Source organism: Penicillium taxi (genome assembly GCF_028828555.1).
Source record: "Penicillium taxi strain IBT 34144 chromosome Unknown utg000001l_segment0_segment0, whole genome shotgun sequence".
NCBI classification, from domain to species: Eukaryota; Fungi; Ascomycota; class Eurotiomycetes; order Eurotiales; family Aspergillaceae; genus Penicillium; species Penicillium taxi.
In genome coordinates, this window is record NW_026643203.1 from 2,447,460 (window position 1) to 2,472,373 (window position 24,914).

Here is a 24,914-nt window from a genome sequence, read left to right on the forward strand (position 1 = left end):
TGTATTTACCAATAATACACATCTGAGGTATAGACTTCCCGTATTTCGCCCCATTGAACTTGTAATTTATTGTCAATACACTGTAATAACTGGTTACCCAGACTGGCGCTTCTCAATGTGATTATTATTAGTACAGGCCTTCACGTTGTGCCGATGATCGTCCCTTTTCTTTCCCCCCTCCCTCTCTCCTTCTTCTATCTTACTTCTCCCCCCCCCCAAATCTGAATTTGAGACGATCGAATTCTCTCAATCACATTCGTTATTTTCCCGCTGCGCGAGAATATTCCTACAGAGGCTTTATACCGGCTGGACCAGTTCGAACTCTCTGACTCTCTTTCTTGTTGACCTCTTTGTCATACGTGAGGCTGGTTCCTCGCCATCATCGGTACTCGCATCTTAGCACATCTCTACAACCTTGTTTCACCTTCACCACCAGCATAGTGATCATTTGCGCTCGATCTCTTAATAACATCAAATTTATTTGATCTGTGAGTTTTGAATGCGCTTCTGGTTTCTCTTACTCTCTTTCTTTGGGTCTTGTCAAAAAGGTTTCAGACAGAGTCCGGATAGTTCACTGTTCAGTCTCTTGTCGGAGCATTTGGGTTCCTTTGTTTCTGAATGCAGCTGTCTATTTATCTGGCATCTGATTTCCCTGGTTCTGACAATCAATCTAAACAGCTGCAAACATGTATCCCCATCCTGGTGCCCCGATGCCACCTCCACAGAAGCCCGAGACTTTTATGCTTTCCACCGAGGCACAACAGAATCTACCCCATGATGCGCAAGTCGCCTTACAACAAGTAGACAATCGTATGTCAAACTATACAACATCAAATACGCAGAGAGCCGTTTTTTGACCAAAAGTCCAGTGAAATACTTCCTTTTATCGGCCCCTGTGGACTGGCAACCAGATCAACTTATTCGCCGCTTCTTGCTTCCCACTGGTGACTACGTTTCTTGTGTGCTATGGTTAGTGTAGATGGATGACACAATAGCGCGCAAGTACTAACAGATTACTACAGGAGTAACCTCTTCCACGTTTCGGGTACCGATATTGTTCGCTGCCTCGCATTCCGATTCCAGGCCTTCGGACGTCCTGTTAAGAACTCGAAAAAGTTTGAGGAGGGTATATTCTCTGACTTGCGAAACCTCAAGGCTGGAACCGATGCGACCCTGGAGGAGCCCAAGAGCGCATTCTTAGATTTCTTGTATAAAAATAACTGCATCCGGACGCAGAAAAAGCAAAAGGTGTTCTACTGGTACAGTGTGCCACATGACCGATTGTTCCTGGACGCACTTGAGCGGGATTTGAAGCGTGAGAAGATGGGCCAGGAAGCGACCACCGTCGCGGTCAGCGAACCAGCTCTCTCATTTGAATTTGACTCCTCCCAGTCCCTCTATGAGCAATTGACAAAGGCCCAACAAGCGAACTCGTCCTCCTTCGCTGCCCACGCAAGTACGACTTATGGCCAGCCCGCTTCTCCCGTGGTTCGGACCGTTGACGCAATGCCTCCTCCTCAGATGGCTCCCCCCGCGATCCCCATTCTCCAGGACGACTCTAGCAATCCGTCCATGTACAGCCACCCGACTATGCCCCTGTCGAACAACCTGGTGCAGAGCATCATTAAGCGCGAGCAGGACTACGGTGCTATCCAATATGATCGTAATGGCATGCCCATGGCCCGCGTCCACCAACGTCATTCTTCTATGCCGACCTTTTACGAGTACTCGCCAGCTCCGTCATTTGTATCTTCCCAGTATGAGGACTACAGTAACCGCGGCCTCTCCTATGAGCCCGTCACTCCGCCGCAACACCCGGGTGGTCTTTCGGCAGAGCCGGCGTACATCGCCAACGAGGAGACTGGCCTGTACACCGCCATTCCCGACCTGTCCAACGCAGCACCATACAACCCTATGATGCAGTTGCCCCCGTCAAACTTTGCCAGTGCACACTACCAAACCTCATCCAGACCCTTCTCGTCCAACCCGTATTCCGTCATTGAGGGCTCTCCCACATATAAACAGCGAAGGCGACGACCATCTATTACTCCTGGCCCCTCGGTCGGATCTCCAAGTGTTATGGGCCACTCATCGCATTCACAACCCCCTGCTTATGCTGTCCGCAAGCCAAGTGACCTTCGGCGCTCGGTCTCCAGCTCTGTAGCCCCGGGAGCCGATGTTGACGATCGTAATCATGATCTCGCTCGCACATACCCCAGTGCGATGCTACCGCGAAAGGATCTTCTCCAGGAGATCTCTCGCCATGGTACCCCCATGCAAAATGATGGCAGTGTGGAGCCGCAACCATTGCAACTGGGCAGCTCATCAGACGAACTGGCCTCGCTGCCAAACGGTTCGTCTATGGAATCGTCGATTCAAAATTGTGCCAACCGAGATCGCGCCGGTCCTGGTCCCGCACGCCGGGCCAGAAGTGCGACCATGATGGAGATGGCACCTTACCCACAGAAGTCTCACACTTGCCCAATTCCATCATGTGGCAGACTCTTCAAGCGTATGGAGCATCTCAAACGGTAAGCTTAAATCCCTTTTCAACCCTCCGGTTGTGCCTCTGCAATATGTCTCAGAGCCACTGACTAACTTGGCGTTTAGACATGTGCGAACTCACACTCAAGAACGTCCATACCCTTGCCCGTATTGCAGCAAGGCTTTCTCACGTTCTGACAATCTCGCACAGTATGATTTCATCTTAACTTTATTTATTTTTTATTCTCGTACTTACCTGATCGTCTAGGCACCGTCGCATTCATGAAGCTCAGCAAGATGGCCAACCTCCTCTCGTTGTTGACGATGATCTGGAGAACGATAGCAATGACTTCGATTCTCCCAGAGAGGACTCACCTGAACATACCCACAACATGGTCAACATGCCCCCAATGACCATGTCAACTTCCATGTCTGCTGTGCCGACTATGGTTGCTCCCCATATGATTGCCCCCCAGCTTCTTCAACAGCAAATATAAGGCCTTTCCGGCAATGCATTTCGCTAGCGATTGGCTTTCCAGTTCCTATTTTATATGTGCATTTAAGTATTCCCGGTATAGTATTTAATATTCCTTTTCTTTTTCTTCCACTGAGACGTCTATCTCTTTCTCAATCCACCAACCTCTAAACCATGAGGTTTTTTCCTTTTCATTTAGCTTTTTGCATATCCCCACATGGCATATTTTTTTTTCTTCCCTTATTTTTCTATCTATGCTTTGAGATCATGTTTTTTCTGTTTTATGGAACCTTGTATTTTCGTCTCGCGGCGCTCGACCCTGCAATTGTGGACAAGAGCTTGGTGAGCACGGACATGTGGCGTATAATCCCAAGGGATTTGGATGAACAACTTGGTCATGAACTTTCTGGTATACTTCAGGTATCTATGTGAGCTTGGAGAGCAGGTCGTATTACTTCTTCAATTAAACTATCTATAGACTTTAACGAATTGACTTGAATAAAACCTATCGCATTCACATTTTCTCCCCACTCTTAGAGTGTGATAACTACCATCCTAGGATTACATACAATAGCTTACAAGTCAAGGGTTACATATGGTTGCCCAGTTATTCAAGCCACTAGCTATTTATACGAGCGGTAGCCCTGGGGAGCACTTTCAAACCTTGGAAAGTTGGTTCCTTGGATGTACTAAGTACATACCGAGAAATGGAAAATGAATTTGACGATTGATGATAATATGTACTGCGTAAAACCATTATGCAGGTACAATGTACCTAAATATGTAAATATTATTCAGATACGGTATAGTACTCCGTGCCTGAAACCCGATGCGTGAATAAGACGGGATCGTCACGTGAATTCTAACCTTGGAACGTCGGCTGATAACATGAAGCACGTAGGCACCTCCTCACCCTCCCAACACGTAAATAACCTCAGCAAAATACCGATTACACTCTTCTCTCTTCCTAAATCATTCTAATGTGTGCAATTCTTAGCTCTTCAATCGTGGCATGACTCGACGCCTCCTTGAAGCACAACCAGCTTATAAATCAGTGATGACTGTCTGATCTACATTCATTGACAAAATACCTTGCTGCGGCTAGCTGCGTGCGCATCTCAGATCTACCACCTCCGTGTATCTCTTCCAAATCCAACTTTACCATTTCCTATCGGATATTGCTCGCTAGCCTTGGCGCTGGCTTCGTTGATTTGTATACAATCACAGTGGGTCAACATTTCACCGCCTGTCATGAAATACAGAAACCAATAATTATCATTCAGTTGCCAACAAAGGATCTAGTATCATGCCCTCGAGAATGCCTCTGTTGCGCAAAGGGCAAAGTGACGATGATTCTGTCATTGAATCTGAATCATATGAGAGTGCTCCGGCCGTGAACCATATCGAGGAGTCGTCAAAGAGCGGCTGGTATTTGGCTCTCCTCACGGTGTCTATTGGCGGGTAAGATTCACCCTGTGTTAGAAGCTATTTTTCTTCTATAGATTTTTGAATCTTGCTCACAATTTACTCGAAATAGTCTACAAGTGGTCTGGTCTGTTGAACTGTCCAATGGATCGGTAAGTTTCTATGTTGTCATCAAACGACCGTGTACCTATTGGTAGGCTGTTTCACATGAGTGCTGCTAATACTTCCTACTAGCCCTTCCTTCTTTCATTGGGTATGAGTAAGGCACTTCTTGCTATGGTATGGATCGCTGGGCCTTTGACGGGTACTTTGGTACAGCCATATGTTGGCATCCGAAGCGACAACTGCCGCATATCGTGGGGTAAGAGGAAGCCGTTTATGGTTGCTGGCGGCATAGCTACCATTGTTACTTTACTCGTTCTTGCGTGGGTGAAAGAGATTGTTAGTGGCTTTTTATCGATATTCGGTGTCGACCCACTTTCTAGTGGCACCAAGGTGGTGATTATTATCGTGGCTACAATCACCATGTTTAGCCTCGACTTTGCAATCAATACTGGTGAGGCTACATACTTCCTCCTAACGCATAGACGGCCCTACTTACAACTCGCCCTATAGTTCAAGCTGGTATCCGAGCATTTATACTTGACAACTGTCCTGCTCATCAACAGGAGCTGGCTAATGCTTGGGCAAGTCGGTGGACAGGTGTTGGCAACATCATCGGTTATGTCTTCGGTTACATGAACTTGCCAAGTCAACTGCCCTTCTTGGGAAATACACAATTCAAAGTGCTCGGTGCTATTGCTTCGATTTTCCTTGTTGCGACATTGATCCCCAGCTGTCTCTATATTCAAGAACGTGATCCTCGGCTTGACGGCCCTCCAGCTACAAATGGACTAGGTCTTGTCGCATTTTTCCGGCAGACATTCAAATCTATCCGCAATCTCCCGCCACAGATTGCCCGAGTCTGTGAGGTCCAGATAGCATCGTGGGTGGGCTGGTTTCCGTTCTTGTACTACTCCACAACCTACATCGGCCAGCTCTATCTCAACCCGATCTTTGCAGAGAATCCTGATATGACCGGGGACCAGGTCGACAAGCTGTGGGAAGATGCGACACGACTCGGTACATTTGCCCTGCTCATCAACGCTGTTATTTCCTTTACATCAAACACGATTCTTCCACTATTCGTTGTGTCTAGTTATCAACCGGTTGCTGCACAGGTTGAAAGCGAAGGTGTCGAAGACTCCAACTATGAAGAGGAGAACGAAACGGGTCGGCGATTATCATTTTCAGCTATGCCCACGGAGACAGCGTCCGAACCTCTGCTAGATGTGATACCTGGTATGAAACAAGCATGGCTCTCACGCCTGCAGATTCCAGGATTCACACTTCGCCGAACTTGGATGTTCTCTCACATATGGTTTGCAGCCTGTACATTCAGTACATTTTTCATCTCCTCGTACCAAGCTGGGTCTATTGCCATAGGATTCATCGGAATATCATGGGCGGTAACACTCTGGGCACCATTCGCCCTGATATCAGCCGAGGTTTCACGAATTGGTCTCGAGAAGCGGTTGCGCCGCCTCAACACAACACCAACCACCAGTCAACCCCTTTATGAACAAGGCCACAGCTCTGGTTCTTATGTCCCAGTTCCTGGCGAGGAGCATCAAGATTTAGATATTAACGAGAATGAGCTTGAGGAAGGCCCCAAAACCGCTGAAGATTCGGACGAGAATCTAGTGCAAGCAGGTATCATCCTGGGACTTCATAATGTGGCGATCTCCTTTCCGCAAATATTTTCCAGCTTGATTTGTAGTGCTATATTCAAGGCAGTCCAAAAACCAAGAGGCGAGCCTTGGGATGACAGCGTGGGTTGGGTGCTCCGATTTGGAGGAACTGCAGCATTGGTTGCAGCATGGTTAACTAAGAGATTAGCGGAAGGGCGGCGGCAGTGAGTGATTGAATCCATTCAAGGTTGTTTGGGGCCGTTTTTGGGGCCAAATCATTCGCATTTATTCCTTTCTACAGGACATATTGATGAATCGACAACCGTATTTTCGACTTCAATGATTGAACGTAGTAGAGATATGACTTGATCTGACAGATCTGTACTATACTTTGTTAAGTGAAGCAATCCCGGACTCCGCTCAGTGTCTTGGCGTTACGCGTCATAAAACCACCATATTACGCAAATACATATAGCATTCCTCTATCAAACCGCCCCTTCGTATTATATATATCGTATGTCCAAATACATGCGTATCCCGCTACATCAACCGAACTCATAACCCCAAGCCCTTTTCACTTTATTTCAACTCAAGTCTGATAGCGCCACCATCTAATCCTCTCGCTTGTTCCTTTTGGATTATGCGCTTCTGTTTCTAGTCTCTCACACTCGCCGCAGGAGTAAACTGCCAGGTGTCACTTGCGCCCGCCCTCAAGGTTCCTAATCGAGTCGCAATGGCTAGTCAACTCATGGGCGATGCCTTCCACGCTCTGCTTCGTATGCTATATCACCTCATATTTGAGCGCTTTCACTTCTCCAACCATGCGCTGACTTCTTATTCTTATCGTAGGGCGAGCGACGGAAGATACGGACCCCGATGGTACGCGTAAACAACATCCCCCTCCATCCTTGGTTGATGGACGATAAAGTCTTGATAATAGAACATGACAGCCTGACCTCGATTTCATATACAGATGCACCAGACTCAGGCTCCAAGGAGATGAGCAGCTCATGGGCGCTTTTCATCATGATAATGCTGTTGATGTTTGCACTATTCACCAGCTACATCCTACAACAGAGAAAGATCCAAGCTGTCCACGAAACAGTTTTGTCTATTTTTGCAGGTATGAAGAAGCTACCAGAAGCTTACCTTGTGATAGGCTTATTGAGAGGACATTTGTGCTGATGGCTACAAGGAATGTTTGTCGGACTAATCATTCGATTAACCCCCAAATCCACCCTCCAGGATAGCGTCGCCTTCGACTACCAGTTCTTCTTCAACCTCCTCCTACCCCCAATTATTCTTGCCTCGGGATATGAGCTTCATCAGGCGAACTTCTTCCGACACATCGGCACAATCCTCACCTTCGCCTTTGCCGGTACCTTCATTTCGGCAATCGTGCTCGGACTGGTTCTCTGGCTCTGGACGCGTATCCCACTGGACGGGCTTAACATCTCCTTCGTTGAAGCGATATCCGTCGGCGCGACGCTCTCCGCTACGGATCCAGTTACAATCCTGGCTATCTTCAACCTTTACAAGGTCGAGCCCAAGCTGTACACAGTGATTTTTGGCGAGTCGATCCTAAACGACGCTGTCGCTATTGTTCTTTTCGAGACGGCCCAGAAATATGCAGACAGCGAAGCCAGCTCTCTGACCCTCCTCAACCTCTTTGAGGCCATCGGTCTATTCTTGCTTGTGTTCTTCGGCAGTATGTTGGTTGGCATCATTGTTGGAATTGCAACTGCACTAGGTCTCAAGTATACTTTGGTACGGCGCATGCCCAAGATTGAGAGCTGCCTTATTTTCCTCATTTCTTACGCTAGTTATTTCTTTTCTAATGGCGTTCACTTGTCCGGTTAGTAAAGGTTACAGGTTTATCGAGAGAGGAGTTCTAACTGGGTTATAGGCATCGTGACGCTTCTATTCTGCGGAATCACCTTGAAGCACTATGCCTACTACAACATGTCACGCCGCACGCAGCTAACCACGAAGTATCTCTTCCAAGTCATGGCCCAGCTATCAGAGAACTTTATCTTCATTTATCTAGGGCTAGACTTGTTCGTTGAATCCAACCTACAGTTCAACCCGCTATTCATCCTTGTGGCTGTTTTTGGCATCTGTCTTGCCAGATATCTGGCCGTGTTTCCCCTTTCAAAGGCAATCAATTGGTTCATCCGTTACAAAGCCCGTCGTCGTGGCGTGGAAGTTGCAGATGAGCTTCCGTTCGCGTATCAAGCGATGCTCTTTTGGGCTGGACTGCGTGGCGCCGTCGGTGTTGCACTGGCTGCGGGTTTAACGGGTGTCAATGCGCCAGCCCTACGAGCTACGGTATTGGTAGTTGTTGTGTTGACAGTCATTATCTTCGGTGGCACCACGGCGCGCATGTTGGAGATCATGGGCATCCGAACCGGAGTGATCGAAGAACTCGACTCTGATGACGAGTTTGATATTGAGATCACCCACGGCGGGACCTACTATAAGCGCTCTGATACCGCTCTAGGCTATACGCCGCGTCGCTCTGGCTCAAACATCCCTCTAGATGGCGTTACCACCCCTGGAGGGCGTATTTCTCTCCGAGAGCGTAATGATAGCTACTCGACCGGCAACAATCGCCGCCCTAGCCCACCGCGGGGTCACACCCGGATGTACTCAGCCGCATTCTCGGCCAAAGATATGCAAGCGCGACGTGACCGTTCATCGACCGCAACATTGCTCAACGGCGGCAATGCCGGGCCCAGCAGCCGAAGCAACAGCAGTATCGGTGGTGGTGGTAGCGACGATGAGTTCGGCCTTCCACCCTCAGGTAAGAGCCGGGCAGACCAAGTTACCCACCCCGACGATTTCGACTTGGACCTCGAGATCTCTGACGATGACCTTCCACCAGCAGCTGGGGGAGCATCCCGTCTGCGCCGATCCGCATCGCATGTATCTTCAGCAGGATCACACACGCCATCACCTCACATCGCGTCCGAGAACCCGTCTCCCACCCGCCAACAAACTGGTCTCAGTGCCCGCGAGGCTCTCCGGGACCTGTGGTCCGGTGGTGCGACAGGTGATCACGCTGCATGGTTCCGCCAAATTGATGAGGACTACATCAAACCGACACTATTACTTGATCAGTCCAATTACAAGGGACCTGGAGCGGTATAATTATACATTGAGCACTACCATTCAAAATTTTATTATTTCCTTCTTTTCGGATTCCTGTTTCTATCTAGATTACCCTTCGTACTCCATGACTGTATATTTAGCCTTGTACGCTTCTGTCTTACGATCATTAAGTATGTTCTTTCAGTTGCATCTATGATTTCAGAGTTGTATAAGTTCCCATCTAAAGCCCCGGAGGCTTGCATCCTGTTGTTAGCGTGTAGTATCATGAAGGGATTAACCTATGCTTAGATAGTATATATTTCCCCTTCTAGAACTCAATGAAGCCTCGTATACTAAATAGATCCATAGATTTACCTATTCGCTACAATCTCACGCATCTTAATCAAGTAATGTTATAGGGGTAGTTACAGTAAATACAGAGTAAGAAATCCCGGCATTAGAGACAACCTTGAAGGAGGTATTTGATAATGCTGATTCGTTGTCTCATTGACTACTGCATCAATATGGTACTTTTGATGGTTAATTAGGAACCACAGCTGCAGGTGCCCAGGTGGCACAGCCATGGAGTCAATTTTTCCGTTTATTACTCCAACATCAGTCCTATAATCTATTCACTCGGCTCTAACTAAATGCCGGCTAGAGCTTTCCCAACCTTGCCACCTATATCAAGTTGCATTCCCCGTCTCCCCGTACCCGTGGATGGGACCAACTTATTATCTCGGTGGCAAGTTAAGCAAGAATGATAATAAGACCAAAGGATTCTGTGGGATGTTTCGAACATTATGATTGTATGATCCATTCCAGTGAGTCCACTAGTCAGCACCGAATGAAGTCCAGTCTGACTGGCGTGACCGGCGTAACGAAGTTCGATCTGATCGACATGCTGTGGGAGAGGGCCGGATTGATTTCGATGGACCATGGACCACTACTATCATATAATGATATATTCTACCGCGCTTCCATACCCAATATATGGACCTCCCGGACCGGTGGTTAAATTGAATATATGAAGGAGAAATTGGGATGTATACAGAAGAGATAACGATCAGGGCTTATCTCTTAAACTTTAAAGTTGAAACGTCCAACCGGAACAAATAAGCCTATCTTTTATACTCTTAAGACTATACTGCTTTTGTATTCACTACCGACATAACACTAGCCAGCTTATCCCAATGATAGTCAGATAACTCGCGTAAACGCCTTGTACCTAACCAATTAACGTTGCATTTAAACTTATCAGCCAGGATCTCGACACCTTGGTCAAGCTTCAAGCTTCAAACTTTAACACTCTTCATCTCTTCATAGCTGCTGTAGTACTACTTTCAACATGGCAGATCCCGTCAAGTCCCCTGACGTAAAGTTGCCAGTTGACGCCCACGAACATGTCATTATCGAGAAGGGAGATACAGAGCTGCTAGGTGCGCTACTTGTAATCTAGCTCGCGATTCCATCTTGACTGACCTGGATACCTTGTCTAGCGACGCTGGGCTACAAGCAGGAGCTACGCCGTCATTATTCCGCGGTTCAAATCTTTGCTGTAGCTTTCAGTATCATGGGACTGCTGCCCTCAATTGCATCGACCCTTTCATTTTCGATGCCCGCTGGCCCTGTGGGTATGGTTTGGGTATGTTTTGAATCTTAATGACGCGGTCAATGCTAACATTCTCTATAGGGTAAACAAGATGAATTCCTGATTGCTTTGTTTAATTCCTAACAATGTTGTAGGATGGTTGGTCGCTAGTGTCTTCATCTTCATTGTCGCCTTGGCCATGGTACATTTCACCATCTGTCAAGCCATTATCAGTGGTAGCTGACTATAATTAGGCTGATTTGGCATCTGCAATGCCCACTGCTGGTGGTCTCTACTTCTGGACCCATTACTACAGCGCCCCGAAATGGAAGAACCCGTTGAGTTTCCTCGTCGGATACAGCAACACTATCGGTCTCGTTGGTGGCATCTGCTCCATAGACTGTGAGTAGTCTCTTTACTCACATCATGAACCTACTAACTGACACCACTTAGACGGTTTTGCAAACATGCTTCTATCAATGGTCTCCATATCCCGTGACGGAAATTGGTCTGCCTCCCGTGGAGCAATCTACGGAACCTACGTTGCAACAGTCGTAGCCCACGGCCTCATCGCCACCTTTTTCGGCAAAGTAATGCCCAAGATCCAATCTATCTGCATCGTCCTCAACATCGGCCTGGTAGTAGCTACCGTCATCGCCCTACCTATTGGAAAGCATGAGAACGCCCCTCCCGTCAACTCAGGTTCCTACGTCTTTGGAAACATAGACAATCTAACTACTTGGCCGTCTGGTTGGTCATTCATGCTAGCGTGGCTTTCGCCAATCTGGACTATTGGCTCTTTCGACTCCTGTGTGCATATGAGTGAGGAGGCGACGCATGCTTCTCGCGCTGTGCCTATTGGTATCATCGCTTCTTGTGGCTTGTGTGGTATCTTGGGCTGGGTTTCGCTGGCTGTGATTGCTGCTTCTATGGATAAAGATATCTCTGCGATTCTGGATTCGAGATTTGGTCAGCCCATGGCTCAGGTATGTTCCAGGGTTGGGATGATAAGTTGTTGAAGTATGATAACCAACTTGTCTCTTTTAGATCTATTACGATGCCCTAGATAAGAAGGGTGCGCTCGGCTTCATGGCCGTGTGCGCAGTTGTCCAATTTTTTATGGGTTTGAGTATTGTTGGTCAACATCTTTTCCCTCGCACATATAGAACTGTTCTAACTTTATCCACCTGGGCAGGTCCTGGCAGCCTCTCGTCAGAGCTGGGCGTTCTCTCGAGACAACGCATTGCCCTTCTCCAAGTTCTTCCGCAAAGTCAGCCAGTACAGACTGACGCGCTACCAGCCTGTCCACATGATCTGCGGCGTCATAGCCGCATCGATAATAATCGGACTTCTATCTCTAATAGATAACGCCGCAGCTAATGCGCTCTTCTCGCTCGCCGTGGCCGGTAATGACGTCGCATGGGGAGTTCCGATCCTCGCTCGACTCATCTGGGGCCAGGATAAGTTTGTACCAGGTGAATTCTACACTGGGAAGTACTTCAGTAAACCGATTGCTTGGACGGCTGTTATCTACTTGGCTTTTGCTATTATCCTTTGCATGTTCCCGACTGGTGGACCTGATCCTTCGCGTAAGTCACTTGATTTGGACAATTGGCTCATTACTGACTTTGTTGTAGCCGATGATATGAACTATACTGTTGTTATTAACGGGGCGTTGTGGGGAGGTGCCATTCTTTATTACATGATTCGTGCAAAGAAGACGTACTCTGGTCCTCAGGCTACGACTATGCCTGAGGATGAAGGTTAAGGCGGATTGTAGAGAGCTCTGAACGAGGACTGATCAATTTAATATGTACATATGCACCTAGGTAATTGGTTTATGAAATCATTATGATTTCTACTGTTTACTGTTTGGAAAGTGGGTTCTTATTAATTGAATTTCATTTGTAGGAAAAAGTTGCATCTCGTGTCTCATAAGTTCGCCATCCTAGCGACTGCCATCTGATTAAGACCGAGCATTTTTGGTTTATCTGTTTAAAGCTCTATCTTACACCCAGTCTCCATTTTTGATGATTTACTGGGGAACCTCAAGGACGTAGCGACCAGCGATCTTGCCCTGGACCATAAGCTCGAAGACCTCGGGGAGTTGGGTCAAGGGAACGGTCTTGTAGGGGGCGTGGATCAAGCCGCGAGCGTAGAAGTCGACGGCCTCGATGGCATCCTGGCGGGAACCGACGTAAGAACCCTTGATGTTGATCATTTGGGTAACAGTGTCCCAGACGGGGGCCTTGAGGAAGGCGTTCTTGGGGAGACCGATGGCAACGATGGTACCACGGGGACGGGAGTAGGCAACGGCCTGCTGGAAGGGACCCTCAGAGGCGGCGAGGAGCAGAACACAGTGAGCACCGAGGCCATCAGGGGTAGCGGCCTTGACATCAGCGATGACGTCCTTGGACTTCAGGAAGTCAACGTAGACCTGGAAGGGAAGGTTAGCATTTGAAAGTTTGTTAAGTTGATTGAGTCACATACCTCGGCACCGAGCTTCTCACACATCTCGCGCTTCTCCTCGCCACCGTCAATGGCAATAGGGCGGAGACCCATAGCCTTAGCGTACTGCAGGGCGAGGGAACCGAGACCACCACCAGCACCGACAATGACCATGGTCTGACCGGGGCGAGCACCGGACTCCTTGAGACCCTTGTAGACAGTGACACCGGCGCACAGAATGGGGGCAACGCCGTCGAGAGGGACGGTCTTAGGGAGGATGGTGACGTGAGCAGCTTTTCCAATAGCGTACTGCTGGAAAGTACCGTCAACGGTGTAACCAGACAGAGACTGGTGAGCGCAGAGGGACTCATCGGCAGTCTTGCAGTATTCGCAGTTCATGCAGGAACCGTTCAACCACTTGATACCGGCGTGATCACCGATTTCGACACCATGGGTCATGGAGCCCTTGGCAACAATGACACCGGCACCCTCGTGTCCACCGACAAGAGGCATCTTGACGGGAACGGGCCAGTCGCCCTTCATGGCGTGCAGGTCAGTGTGGCAGACGCCAGAGTAGGCGATCTTGACGAGGACCTCATCAGGGCCGGGCTTGGGGACGGGGATCTGCTTGTAGGTCAGAGGGCCGCCGACCTCCTCGACAACCTGGGCCCATTGGAGCTCGGGAATTTCGTAAGACATCTTGGATGGAGTAGTGTAGAAATGAGAATTAAGAGGCTTGAAGGGTATGATAGGGGGTCGAACTCTGGAGAAAGTTCGAATGGGAGTTGGAGTTCGAAGTGAAGAGGAAATCCTGGATAGGAACAAACAACGAGAAGTGTACAGCGACATAGCTACTTTTATAAAGATATTGAACAAACTTTGATATGTATCACAGGCTCTCAAATGGATCAAAGCACTTCAGAAAATGGATCTCAAGGTGGATAGTACGAATTCTACGAAGGGTGACAAGGTGTAGTGAGTGGTGCCACGCTTTTTCATCTTGATATGGAATGATTATACTCGAACGAACTAGTTCATTAGTCGATATCTGCTACTAACGGAGCTTTTCCCCGACGAACATCTCACGATCTTTCTTGGCTGTGCTCCATTTTTAGGTTGGTTTTGAGTCAGTTTGAATCGGATTCCGTGGTGATCGTGATATTGGTGATATCGACGGTGAAGTTGCTTTTGAGTCCAGTTTCAGCTATAGACAAAAGTACTTATGTGGCGGGTCAATGTAGAAATCCATAATCTTGCATTCCCGTCGTTCGGCCGATGCAAGTTCAACTAAAAGAGGCAGAGGATGTTCAAGTAGACCCTGATCTAGAACATAAGGAAGTATAGGAAGAAATAGGAATATGTTTCACACCGGGATTTCATTGTGGATTAGTCACCGACGTCATGTCCTGCCAGACTCACCGAGGGAACATCGTAAGATCCAACACCACAACAACACTACATTGTACTTCGTATGCACACGTGGGTCTATGTTGAATCTCTATCTATATCGGTCTACCTGACATCATAGTTCCAATATTGTCCCCGGTCAGATTATATAGATAGGCCCCCTCAGCCCAGAACTGAGTCATCTACACCACACGACAACATTGACTGATTATACCTGGGTCTGCTAACTTGGATCAGACCTACGATGTCCAGTCCACGGGGTATTCTATTAAGTACTGTCGACTGTCAGCAATCATTGAGAATCCCATACACACTTCCCTCGTGACATGCAATTGCGAAGGAATTGGAATTATGGAACTGGTACAATAATAATACAGGCTACGGAGCAGCCGTGAACTATTTGGGGCCGTGAAATATTTGGGGCCGCGAGCCTCATGAACAACAAGAGAGCCTGTCGCAATCTCATCCACGAAATGTAGTTGTTGAATGCAGCTTTGATGTCTGGACCTTGACTCTATACTCAAGTTTACAGATTGTGGATCATAGGATGCTCGATGACTCTATGGAGTAGTCTGTCTATTAACTGCTCGCAGTACTCTTCAGTAAGGGGCTTTTTTTTATTATCCAGCAACTTGCAGTTTTCATCTGAAATCTGGAACGAGAGGAAACATTGAGTTGCCTAGGTACATCTGAGGTGGTGGGAGGTTGAATTTGTTGAGGTACGAGGTTCCTCGGCCTCTTATGCCCTACACACATCCATGGATAGTTGCCGAACATTTGAATCACACCAAATATTGGAACCTTGTCAAGCGGTCATGATGAGAACCTGGAAGTCATAAATATACATTTCATTTACCTATCTACCTCGAAGTAGCGAGATACCATCTAGCTTTGGACACCTCATATCCTCTTAAGGTGTGAATGCTGAGCCCGCGATAAACATCGGAACATTCCAAGACAGTGAAAAAGACTCCAAGCAAATAATAGAGAATATCTACCTAGTTCAATGCCTAGGTATCACGGCCCTAACTCAGTTTATCCCCCGCAATGCTTACCCATCTATGTACTTAGGTACCTATATAGTAAATAGTAGTGGTGATCTTCAATATATCGTCAATCTTCCCCATATTTGTGCTGGGACCGATGACCCTGTCAGATTATAATATAACATCCGAACATTCATCAAATCCATTAAAAGCTGGAAAAATACCCCAAATACACCTAAATCTGGAGGTAATGAGTTGATAAGGTGGTTTTTCGTTTCCGGCCAAAATACCCCAGGATGACTACCCACTGGATCAGACATTCTACCTTTTTCAAATTTCTCTCATTTATAACAACACTTTCACGGTATTATTAGGTATCCATTATTTATATACTTTATGTACCTCCAAGGTTACTGACACTCCTCCTCGCCCAGCCGCATGGGCATTTTCTGCTCTCCGCAGACACAAAGATCCGTTCTTCCTGCACCCTCCCACACTCCAAACAGATTTATCCTTCCGGTAATTCTCCATCTCTCCTTCCAATTCCCCTCTTTACAACTCCCCCTTTGTCTTTTCGACCTTTTCATCTAACCTTGTCTGACGTCGCGTTCTCGACCTAGTATCTTTCCAAATCCCCCTGTCACGTCCATGGCACTTGCCTTGGTTGTCAGATCTTGATCCCAATTCATCCCATCCCATTGAGCAAGTGGCTGTTGCCGCGCTTGTCCGGCGCAAGAGGAAGCTGCCATCATGTCGGGTGCTCCGCCTTACAATGCTCAGTCTCCGACCCAGCACCGCTTTCCTCCGTACGACTCCCCATCTAAGAACCGTTACTATCCCAACGGAGAACAACCTCAGCAACAGCAACAGCAACAACCACAGCAACAGCAACCGCAACAGCAACAGCAACAACCACAGCCTCCTCAATATCCCCAACATCCACCGCAGACTCCACCGGCTTTCGGCCCGTCATCCATGGCGCGAAGCCCTCGCTTTTCGCACGCGTCCCCCCCGATCCCGGCCTCACTACCGCCCTTGAATGGCGCGCCATCTCATCCATCACACCCTGAATCGTCGGCCCCATATCCGGGTCCTTCACCAGGAGCTACTCCTCAACTTCCACTCCCGCGTCCCTTTGGGAGCTCCGTGCTCTCGGCCAACGGCACTTCGTCCTACGGCCCATCGACGCCTCATAGCCATCCAGATGCTCGTCCCCGGTCGCCCACTCGAGATAGCGACTCGCCGTATCATATGAGAGGCAATGGAGCGGGATACGCGCCAATGCTGATGCGGGATACAAGACCGGCGTCTCCACCTCGTGAAACGGTAAGCTTTAGATGCATGCCTGGATGTCTACCTATCAATTTCGCTAATCTCAAGTACAACGCCCAGAAGCCTGCTCGATCTGCCGATCCCATGTCCTTTGCGAGCATTCTCTCTGGACCCACGGAAGAAACACCCGCTAGAAAGTCTTCTCCGCCACCTCCTGCCCACGCGGTTTCGACTCACCATTCACATACTGAATCTGGCCCTGTCGCGGGAATCTTTTATTCCAAGCCGACAAAAGCACCCGCCCCAGATAACCACCAAGCCATCCCTGCACAGGAGTTGTATGCCGCCAATGGAATTTCGAAGGCAAGCTATCCACTTTCGAGAAATGTCCTTCGTACACCACAGCGGAGACCGTATCCACCTGGAGTTGATGCGGAGCAAGTAAATCGAGCCATGGCCGAAATTGAGAATGTCGAGTTGAGCGACTTGGAGATCGCTGGGAACAGCATAGATCAAGATCGGTACAAGTTAAAATCTCTACAAAGAGCCGAGGATGGTGATCGGGCAGAGGGAGCACGACGCAAGGTGAGTTGGAATTTCGAAAGCTGGAAACCAAAACTCATTCTAACATTTCTATCTAGCGCCGCCGCCATGAATATTTGTTGGACCTCGGTAACAACCTCGAAAAGCATTACGTTATTGGTACTGATCGCTTCCGTACACTCCACGAGGCTACAGTCATCGCTGAAGTCCAGCAGAAAGAGATACATGACGAAAAGGAGCGAAAGAAGGATATGCAACGGAAGCGTCGTCGCGAGAATACCATGCGCTTGGAGATGCAGAAGAAGCTTGAAGCAGAGCGCAAGGCAGACAACGCCAATGATGCGGATGAGAAAGCCAAGTTCCTTCGGGAGGCCGAGCGAGCTGGAAAGAAAATTAAATCTACCAAGCGTGCCCTCGAAGGTGGCAACGGCCAAGATGAGCTCGGCGAGGTCACCCCCCTGGCTCCCAACCTTGAGGGTGGCACAACTAGTTCGTTTTCAATTGGTCGATCATCGCCCTCGCGACGCCGCACTGGTGGTGGTCGCGCTGGTCCTGTCACTCGTCCGAAGAAGTCGAAGGAGCAGAAACAGGCCGAAAAGGATGCTGCCGAAGCTGCCTGGCTGGCCGGCCTGGACGAAGAGTCGCTGTACACACCCCGCGACTCCAAGCGCGCCGCCCACTCTAAGGAGGGCACTCCTACCCTCCCGCTGCAGTATGATACCAAAGGTTATACCCAGATCTATGAGCAGATTTGGCGCGATATTTCGCGCAAGGACATTCTCAAGGTGTCTCGCATCAAGTCCGCCTCTATGGGTATTCGACTAGAGAATACGCGCAAGACAGCTCAGCTAGCCAGCAAGCAGTCCCGCAAGTGGCAAGAGAGGACCAACAAGAGCACCAAGGACACTCAGGCCCGGGCTAAGAGAACTATGCGTGAAATGATGACCTTCTGGAAGCGCAACGAGCGCGAAGAGCGTGATCTGCGCCGCTTGGCAGAGAAGCAGGAGCTCGAGTCGGCAAAGAAAGCAGAAGCAGAGCGTGAAGCCAACCGACAGAAGCGCAAGCTCAACTTCCTTATTTCTCAAACCGAACTCTACTCTCACTTTATTGGTCGCAAGATTAAGACTGCGGAAGCCGAAGCCGTTGGCGCCGATGGGACGGTTGCCGCCATTAAGCCAGGTCAAAATTCAGCGACGGCCAACATCCCCGATGAGCACATGGCCAATTCAAATGCAAAGATCACCAACATTGAGGACTTGGACTTCGATGCCGATGACGAGACTACTTTACAACAGGCAGCCATGGCCAATGCTCAAAATGCCGTGCAGCAGGCCCAGGATCGCGCTCGTGCATTCAACGAGGGTTCCGATCAGATGGCATCATTCGATGAAGGTGAATTGAACTTCCAGAACCCCACCAGCTTGGGTGACATTGAGATATCCCAACCGACCATGTTGAACGCCACTTTGAAGGAGTACCAGCTGAAGGGTCTAAATTGGCTCGTCAACTTGTATGAGCAGGGTATCAACGGTATCCTGGCAGACGAAATGGGTCTCGGTAAGACTATTCAGTCTATTTCTGTCATGGCTTACCTCGCCGAGTTCCACAACATCTGGGGTCCATTCCTAGTCATTGCCCCTGCCTCGACGTTGCACAATTGGCAACAAGAAATTGCCAAGTTCGTTCCGAATCTCAAAGTCCTCCCTTACTGGGGTAATTCGAAAGACCGCAAGGTTCTGCGCAAGTTCTGGGACCGCAAGCATATCACTTATAACCGCAATTCGGAGTTCCATGTGCTAGTAACTTCTTATCAGTTGGTTGTGCTGGACGCACAGTACTTCCAAAAAGTGAAGTGGCAGTACATGATCCTGGACGAAGCTCAAGCCATCAAGTCTTCGTCAAGTTCGCGATGGAAGAACCTTCTGGGATTCTCCTGCCGTAACCGTCTCCTGTTGACCGGTACACCGATTCAAAACAACATGCAGGAATTGTGGGCCTTGCTGCATTTCATCATGCCAACTTTGTTTGACTCTCACGATGAGTTCAGCGATTGGTTCTCCAAGGATATTGAGTCTCACGCCCAGAGTAACACGAAGCTCAATGAGGATCAACTCAGACGTCTACACATGATTTTGAAGCCATTCATGCTTCGACGTGTGAAGAAGAATGTGCAGTCAGAGCTTGGCGACAAAGTCGAGAAGGACATCTTCTGTGACCTGACTTATCGTCAGCGTGCCCTCTATGCAAACTTACGCAACCGTGTTAGCATCATCGATCTCATCGAGAAGGCCGCCGTGGGTGATGATACCGACAGCACCACCCTGATGAACCTAGTCATGCAGTTCCGTAAGGTGTGCAACCATCCTGATCTATTTGAGCGCGCAGATACCAAGTCTCCGTTCTCGGTTGGTGCATATGCAGAGTGTGCCTCATTTGTGCGCGAGGGTCGCTTTGTCGACGCTTGCTATTCAACCAGGTCTCTGATCAAATATGATTTGCCGCGTCTTCTTTGCAGCCCGGCGGCCCGCATTGATATGCCCGGTCCCGAGAATCATCGTGCCGGTTTCCAAGGTAAGTATCTTTCAAACCTGATGAACGTCTGGGCACCGGAAAACATTCAGCAGAGTGCTCGCGAGAATGGAGCCTTCTCTTTCCTGCGTTTTGTCGACACTTCTGCTGGAGAAGCCAGCAAACTCTCACATCTCGGTATTTTTGAGCGTGCCATTGGCCGCCGTGGCCAGGTGAATCGACTCTCTCGTCTGAATATCGTGTACGACGATGAGGAGAATGCGTCTGTTTGGCCGCAATCTATGCTGCACATCATTCCTCGCAATGACCGGCAGGCTCTGAACGAAATTGCTGTGGAGGGATGCATGCGTAGTCTGATGAATGTTTCCCAATCATCATTTGAGAACGGTGGTCTTAACAACATCGAGGCATGTGCCAAACCTGCTGCGTCGGCACCACCAATTACGATCTCTTGCTCTGGTCAGCAGGCGCAGCGGGAAACCCAAAGCACACTGTTTAACTTGCAAATTCGCAAAGCACTCTACGGCGCAGTCGACCGACAGATCGAGGAGCAGATCCTCAGCAACAAGGTTGACCCCGCTCCATACTCACAACCATCAATGCTGCCAACTCCCGGTTCGCTCAAGTCACGCTACACCCATATCGAGGTGCCTTCCATGCGTCGCTTCGTTACGGATTCGGGCAAGCTGGCAAAACTCGACGAGCTATTGCGGGAGCTCAAGGCTGGAGGTCACCGTGTCTTGCTGTACTTCCAGATGACACGGATGATCGATCTCATGGAAGAGTACCTGACTTACCGCAATTACAAGTATTGCCGACTGGATGGAAGCACGAAGCTAGAAGATCGTCGCGATACGGTGGCAGACTTCCAGAGCGACCCCTCGATCTTCGTTTTCTTGCTTTCTACTCGTGCTGGTGGTCTGGGTATTAACTTGACGGCAGCCGACACTGTAATTTTCTACGATTCTGATTGGAATCCGACCATCGACTCGCAGGCAATGGACCGTGCGCATCGTCTCGGTCAAACCCGACAGGTTACCGTCTACCGGCTCATCACCCGCGGTACTATCGAGGAGCGCATTCGGAAGCGCGCGTTGCAGAAGGAAGAGGTGCAACGTGTGGTCATTACTGGAGGCGGCAGCGGTGGTGTCGACTTCAACACTCGTGCTCGTGAAAATAACCGTACTAAAGATATCGCCATGTGGCTTGCAGACGATGATGAAGCTGAGTTGTTGGAGCAAAAGGAGAAGGAGGCCCTTGAACGTGGCGATACTATGGCAGCGACCAAGGGTGGGAAGAAGGCTGCACAGAAGCGCAAACGTGATCTCACGCTTGATGACATGTATCATGAAGGTGAGAATCTCCCGTACCCATATGGAGATGACGATTTACTGACTGACATTCTTTTTACAGGCGAGGGCAACTTTGACGATGCCAGTGCAAAGCCATCAGGAGCGGCCACACCTCTGTCTGAACCAGCTGAAACTTCTCCAGTGACAGGCAAGCGTAGCCGTGGAAAAGGCACAGGAAAAGGCACCTCTAAGCGCGCCAAAACCACCAAAGAGCGTCTCCGTTTGATTGACGGTGATGGTGGACTTGATTAATCCAATGAATGTTCAATTGATGCAAATGGGTGACGGCGTTACATGATCTCTAGTGTGGTGTTCTCACTTTCTCTATCACTTTCTACTTTTCCTTTGTTTCTTTCCTTTCTTTTTTGGCAGGATACACTTCGAAGCCTTCTATGTATTATCATACAACATTGGCGAAAAACAAGTTTTGTTTTCTTCTTTTCTTCTTTCCCCTTTTTGTCGTTGGAAGGATGTGTTGATAGACATGAAACCCTTACTCCCTTCGCGTCGGGGTTTGGTCTTCAGCATTAGTCAGTAATCATCTTAAATTAAACTTCCCACCACTTCAGATGCCGGAACCCGGTGTGAGCCAATCAGCCCATCTTAATAATCAGCCGAAAATTCAGCCGATATATTTCCCCTCCCCGAGTTTCTTCCTTTATAAGTTATCTGTTTCCCTCCAATTGATTCTGGGTTCTAGTCATTCAATTGCTATACCAGTCATGGAGTCTGTCATTCAGCAGTCCCGGGCTATGTGCCCATTCCTTAAGCGCACTGCTCCCGCTGCTCTGCGCACCCTCTCTACGGCTGCTCGTCCCAGCACTGGTGGTGGTACCATGTCCAACCTCCAAGTTTTGGCTCGCCGCTGCCCTATTATGAGCAAGGCTCTTGCCGTGCAAAGTGCTCGCATGGGTGGCACTAAGCACTTCACCTCTTGTGCTGCCGGCGTCCCCAAGCCATTCCGAGCCCCAGCTAAGCGGGCTTTGCATACCACCGGCGGCAACCCCGCCAGTCTGGAGCCCGGCACTTACGAGAAGAGTGAACAAGGTAAGGATCAAGATTCCGCTTCTCAAATAAATTTCCGAATATCCGCTAATTGGTCCATAGTCCATCCTACCCTTGCTCGTATCAAACCTTCTAGTACCGCAAATGCGGCAGCGGCTGTCCACGCTCCGTGTCCCAATGTCCCGATAACTTCCCGCTTCGACTATAATGCATTCTATAACAATCAACTGGAGTTGAAGCACAAGGACAAGTCCTACCGCTACTTCAACAACATCAACCGTCTGGCCAAGGAGTTCCCCCGCGCTCACACTGCCTCGACGGAGGATCGTGTAACAGTCTGGTGCTCTAACGATTACCTCGGCATGGGTCGTAATCCCCACGTCCTTGAGAGCATGCACCAGACTTTGGATACCTACGGTGCCGGTGCTGGTGGTACTCGCAACATCTCGGGTCACAACAAGCACGCTGTTGCGTTGGAAAACACGTTGGCAAAGCTGCATGGTAAGGAGAGTGCGCTTGTCTTCGGTTCCTGCTTCGTGGCCAACGATGACACTCTTACTACTCTTGGTAGTAAAATGCCTGACTGTGTCATTCTCTCCGACAGTCTCAACCACGCTTCCATGATCCAGGGTATTCGCCACTCCGGTGCGAAGAAGATGGTTTTCAAGCACAACGATTTGGTGGATTTGGAAACTAAGCTGGCCTCTCTGCCGCTTCATGTGCCCAAGATCATTGCTTTCGAGTCTGTGTACAGCATGTGTGGTTCTATTGCCCCGATCGAGAAGATTTGTGATCTGGCCGAGAAGTACGGCGCTATCACTTTCTTGGATGAGGTTCATGCCGTCGGCATGTATGGACCACACGGAGCCGGTGTTGCCGAGCACCTGGACTACGATATTTACGCTTCACAGGATACTGCAGCGCCCCAGAGCACTAAGGGAACTGTCATGGACCGTATTGATATAATTACCGGTACCCTAGGCAAGGCGTACGGCTCTGTCGGCGGATACATCGCCGCTTCAGCCAGTCTTGTTGACACCATCCGCTCCCTAGCACCTGGATTCATCTTCACCACCACTTTGCCACCTGCCACCATGGCCGGTGCCGACACCGCCATCAGATACCAGTCTCAGGAATCCCGCGACCGGGTCCTGCAGCAACTCCACACTCGCGCCGTCAAATCGGCTCTGAAGGAACTGGACATCCCCGTCATTCCCAACCCATCCCACATCGTGCCTCTATTGGTCGGTGACGCCGAGCTGGCCAAACGTGCTTCAGATAAACTTCTCAAAGAGCACGGGATCTACGTGCAGGCCATCAACTACCCCACTGTCCCCCGCGGTGAAGAGCGTTTGCGCATCACTCCCACCCCCGGCCACGTCAAGCCACTGCGCGACCACCTCGTCCAATCTGTGCAGGCTGTCTGGAACGAACTGGGCATCAAGCGCGCCAGCGACTGGCAAAGCATCGGCGGTTTCGTCGGTGTCGGCGTCGAGGGCGCCGAGGCCGCCAACCAGCCTATCTGGGAGGATGCTCAGCTAGGTTTCTCAACTGAGGAGCCCCTCGAGAGCGCCATTGCCCGTGAACTCAGCAATGCTGCCACCATCCCACCCATGAAGACATCTACCCCAGTCGCAACCCTTGCGCACTCTGGTATTGCCTCCGCTCCCGTCGGCGTGGCCGCCTAAGCGGAGTCTTCACCTAGATTCACCTCATTGGGATAATAAGCGCAGCTATGTCCTGTCCGCTCGTTTAAACATACACATAACATATGAAGAAACCATCCAACATTTACTTCACATATCACAAATTTTTTTCGGCTTTTTTTTTTTTTTTTTTTTTATCACCCCCCAACTTTCGATCTTCTCTTCATCCTTGGCCTTGTTTAATCTTGTTTGATTCTTTTGCATTTCAGTAGTTTAACATTAAGGATATTGATCTAGTGCGATCCGTATCGTTATGATCAGTTCAAGTTGAAATGAATTTAGTTTCTGGGGGCATTATTTTCTCTTCCCTTACACTACGTAGAATGCATTAGACATAGAGTACATATAGTTATCTCTTCTCACTCGTACCCAGATGACCTCAGTACATGTCTTTTTTCTCCGATGATGGTCTTAGTCGTCCCTTAACCCTATGTGGAATGATCAACATCGCACTGACTCTGGGGTAGCATTCTTAATCAATTACAAAAGACCGCCGATGCTGATCTGGCCATAGTAAACCCTTCTCAGCTCGGAGTACTAGTCTCTGCTTGGCGGATATTTCCGTTAAAAAGGCTTGAATGGTTATGGCGCTGCATTAGTATGTGCAGGCACCCTACCTAGGTTACCTATATCCTTCAAGGAGCTCCGGTACAGCCTGTAATGGCCTTTCCAAGGTTTCAGCAAGTTGTATTTAAAATCATTGATCAATTTTACCTTGAGCTATTAGTTAGCTGTAATTCAAGCTCTGACATGTCACTTTCAGATCATCAGATGTAACCATCTACTGACGATCTGCAGGAATTGACAATTCTATAAAGCCCCCAAGTCGTAGCATTTACCTTAGTCTTGAGCAATCTCTCTTTACAGGTGG

At 49.0% G+C, this 24,914-nt stretch overlaps 7 protein-coding genes across 7 annotated transcripts; 6 read left to right on the forward strand and 1 right to left on the reverse strand.

Moving 5' to 3' along the window:
- Positions 1-686: 686 nt before the first annotated feature.
- On the forward strand, positions 687-2,981 carry steA (sexual development transcription factor SteA; the record flags this gene model as incomplete). Its single annotated transcript, XM_057203554.1, has 5 exons — positions 687-810; positions 870-969; positions 1,023-2,531; positions 2,611-2,694; positions 2,753-2,981. The coding sequence occupies 5 exons, from the start codon at positions 687-689 to the stop codon at positions 2,979-2,981; spliced, it is 2,046 nt and encodes a 681-aa protein (XP_057067627.1).
- A 1,296-nt stretch (positions 2,982-4,277) lies between these two features.
- Positions 4,278-6,342, forward strand: N7495_000885 (putative sucrose transporter; the record flags this gene model as incomplete). The annotated part of the gene is made up of 4 exons (XM_057203555.1): positions 4,278-4,420; positions 4,497-4,536; positions 4,619-4,940; positions 5,000-6,342. 4 exons carry the CDS (start codon positions 4,278-4,280, stop codon positions 6,340-6,342), a joined length of 1,848 nt encoding a protein of 615 aa, XP_057067628.1.
- Positions 6,343-6,847: 505 nt separating this feature from the next.
- N7495_000886 (bifunctional K:H/Na:H antiporter NHX1) lies at positions 6,848-9,264 on the forward strand (the record flags this gene model as incomplete). Its single annotated transcript, XM_057203556.1, has 5 exons — positions 6,848-6,890; positions 6,964-6,993; positions 7,088-7,237; positions 7,310-7,969; positions 8,021-9,264. The coding sequence occupies 5 exons, from the start codon at positions 6,848-6,850 to the stop codon at positions 9,262-9,264; spliced, it is 2,127 nt and encodes a 708-aa protein (XP_057067629.1).
- Positions 9,265-10,552: 1,288 nt separating this feature from the next.
- N7495_000887 (putative GABA permease) lies at positions 10,553-12,563 on the forward strand (the record flags this gene model as incomplete). Its single annotated transcript, XM_057203557.1, has 8 exons — positions 10,553-10,643; positions 10,704-10,838; positions 10,951-10,997; positions 11,050-11,197; positions 11,249-11,781; positions 11,843-11,929; positions 11,991-12,384; positions 12,433-12,563. 8 exons carry the CDS (start codon positions 10,553-10,555, stop codon positions 12,561-12,563), a joined length of 1,566 nt encoding a protein of 521 aa, XP_057067630.1.
- Positions 12,564-12,830: 267 nt separating this feature from the next.
- N7495_000888 (zinc-dependent alcohol dehydrogenase) lies at positions 12,831-13,942 on the reverse strand (the record flags this gene model as incomplete). The annotated part of the gene is made up of 2 exons (XM_057203558.1): positions 12,831-13,232; positions 13,286-13,942. The coding sequence occupies 2 exons, from the start codon at positions 13,940-13,942 to the stop codon at positions 12,831-12,833; spliced, it is 1,059 nt and encodes a 352-aa protein (XP_057067631.1).
- A 2,444-nt stretch (positions 13,943-16,386) lies between these two features.
- On the forward strand, positions 16,387-21,584 carry ino80 (chromatin-remodeling ATPase INO80; the record flags this gene model as incomplete). The annotated part of the gene is made up of 3 exons (XM_057203559.1): positions 16,387-16,962; positions 17,017-17,493; positions 17,550-21,584. The coding sequence occupies 3 exons, from the start codon at positions 16,387-16,389 to the stop codon at positions 21,582-21,584; spliced, it is 5,088 nt and encodes a 1,695-aa protein (XP_057067632.1).
- Positions 21,585-22,054: 470 nt separating this feature from the next.
- On the forward strand, positions 22,055-24,025 carry hemA (5-aminolevulinic acid synthase HemA; the record flags this gene model as incomplete). Its single annotated transcript, XM_057203560.1, has 2 exons — positions 22,055-22,379; positions 22,440-24,025. 2 exons carry the CDS (start codon positions 22,055-22,057, stop codon positions 24,023-24,025), a joined length of 1,911 nt encoding a protein of 636 aa, XP_057067633.1.
- Positions 24,026-24,914: the final 889 nt, after the last annotated feature.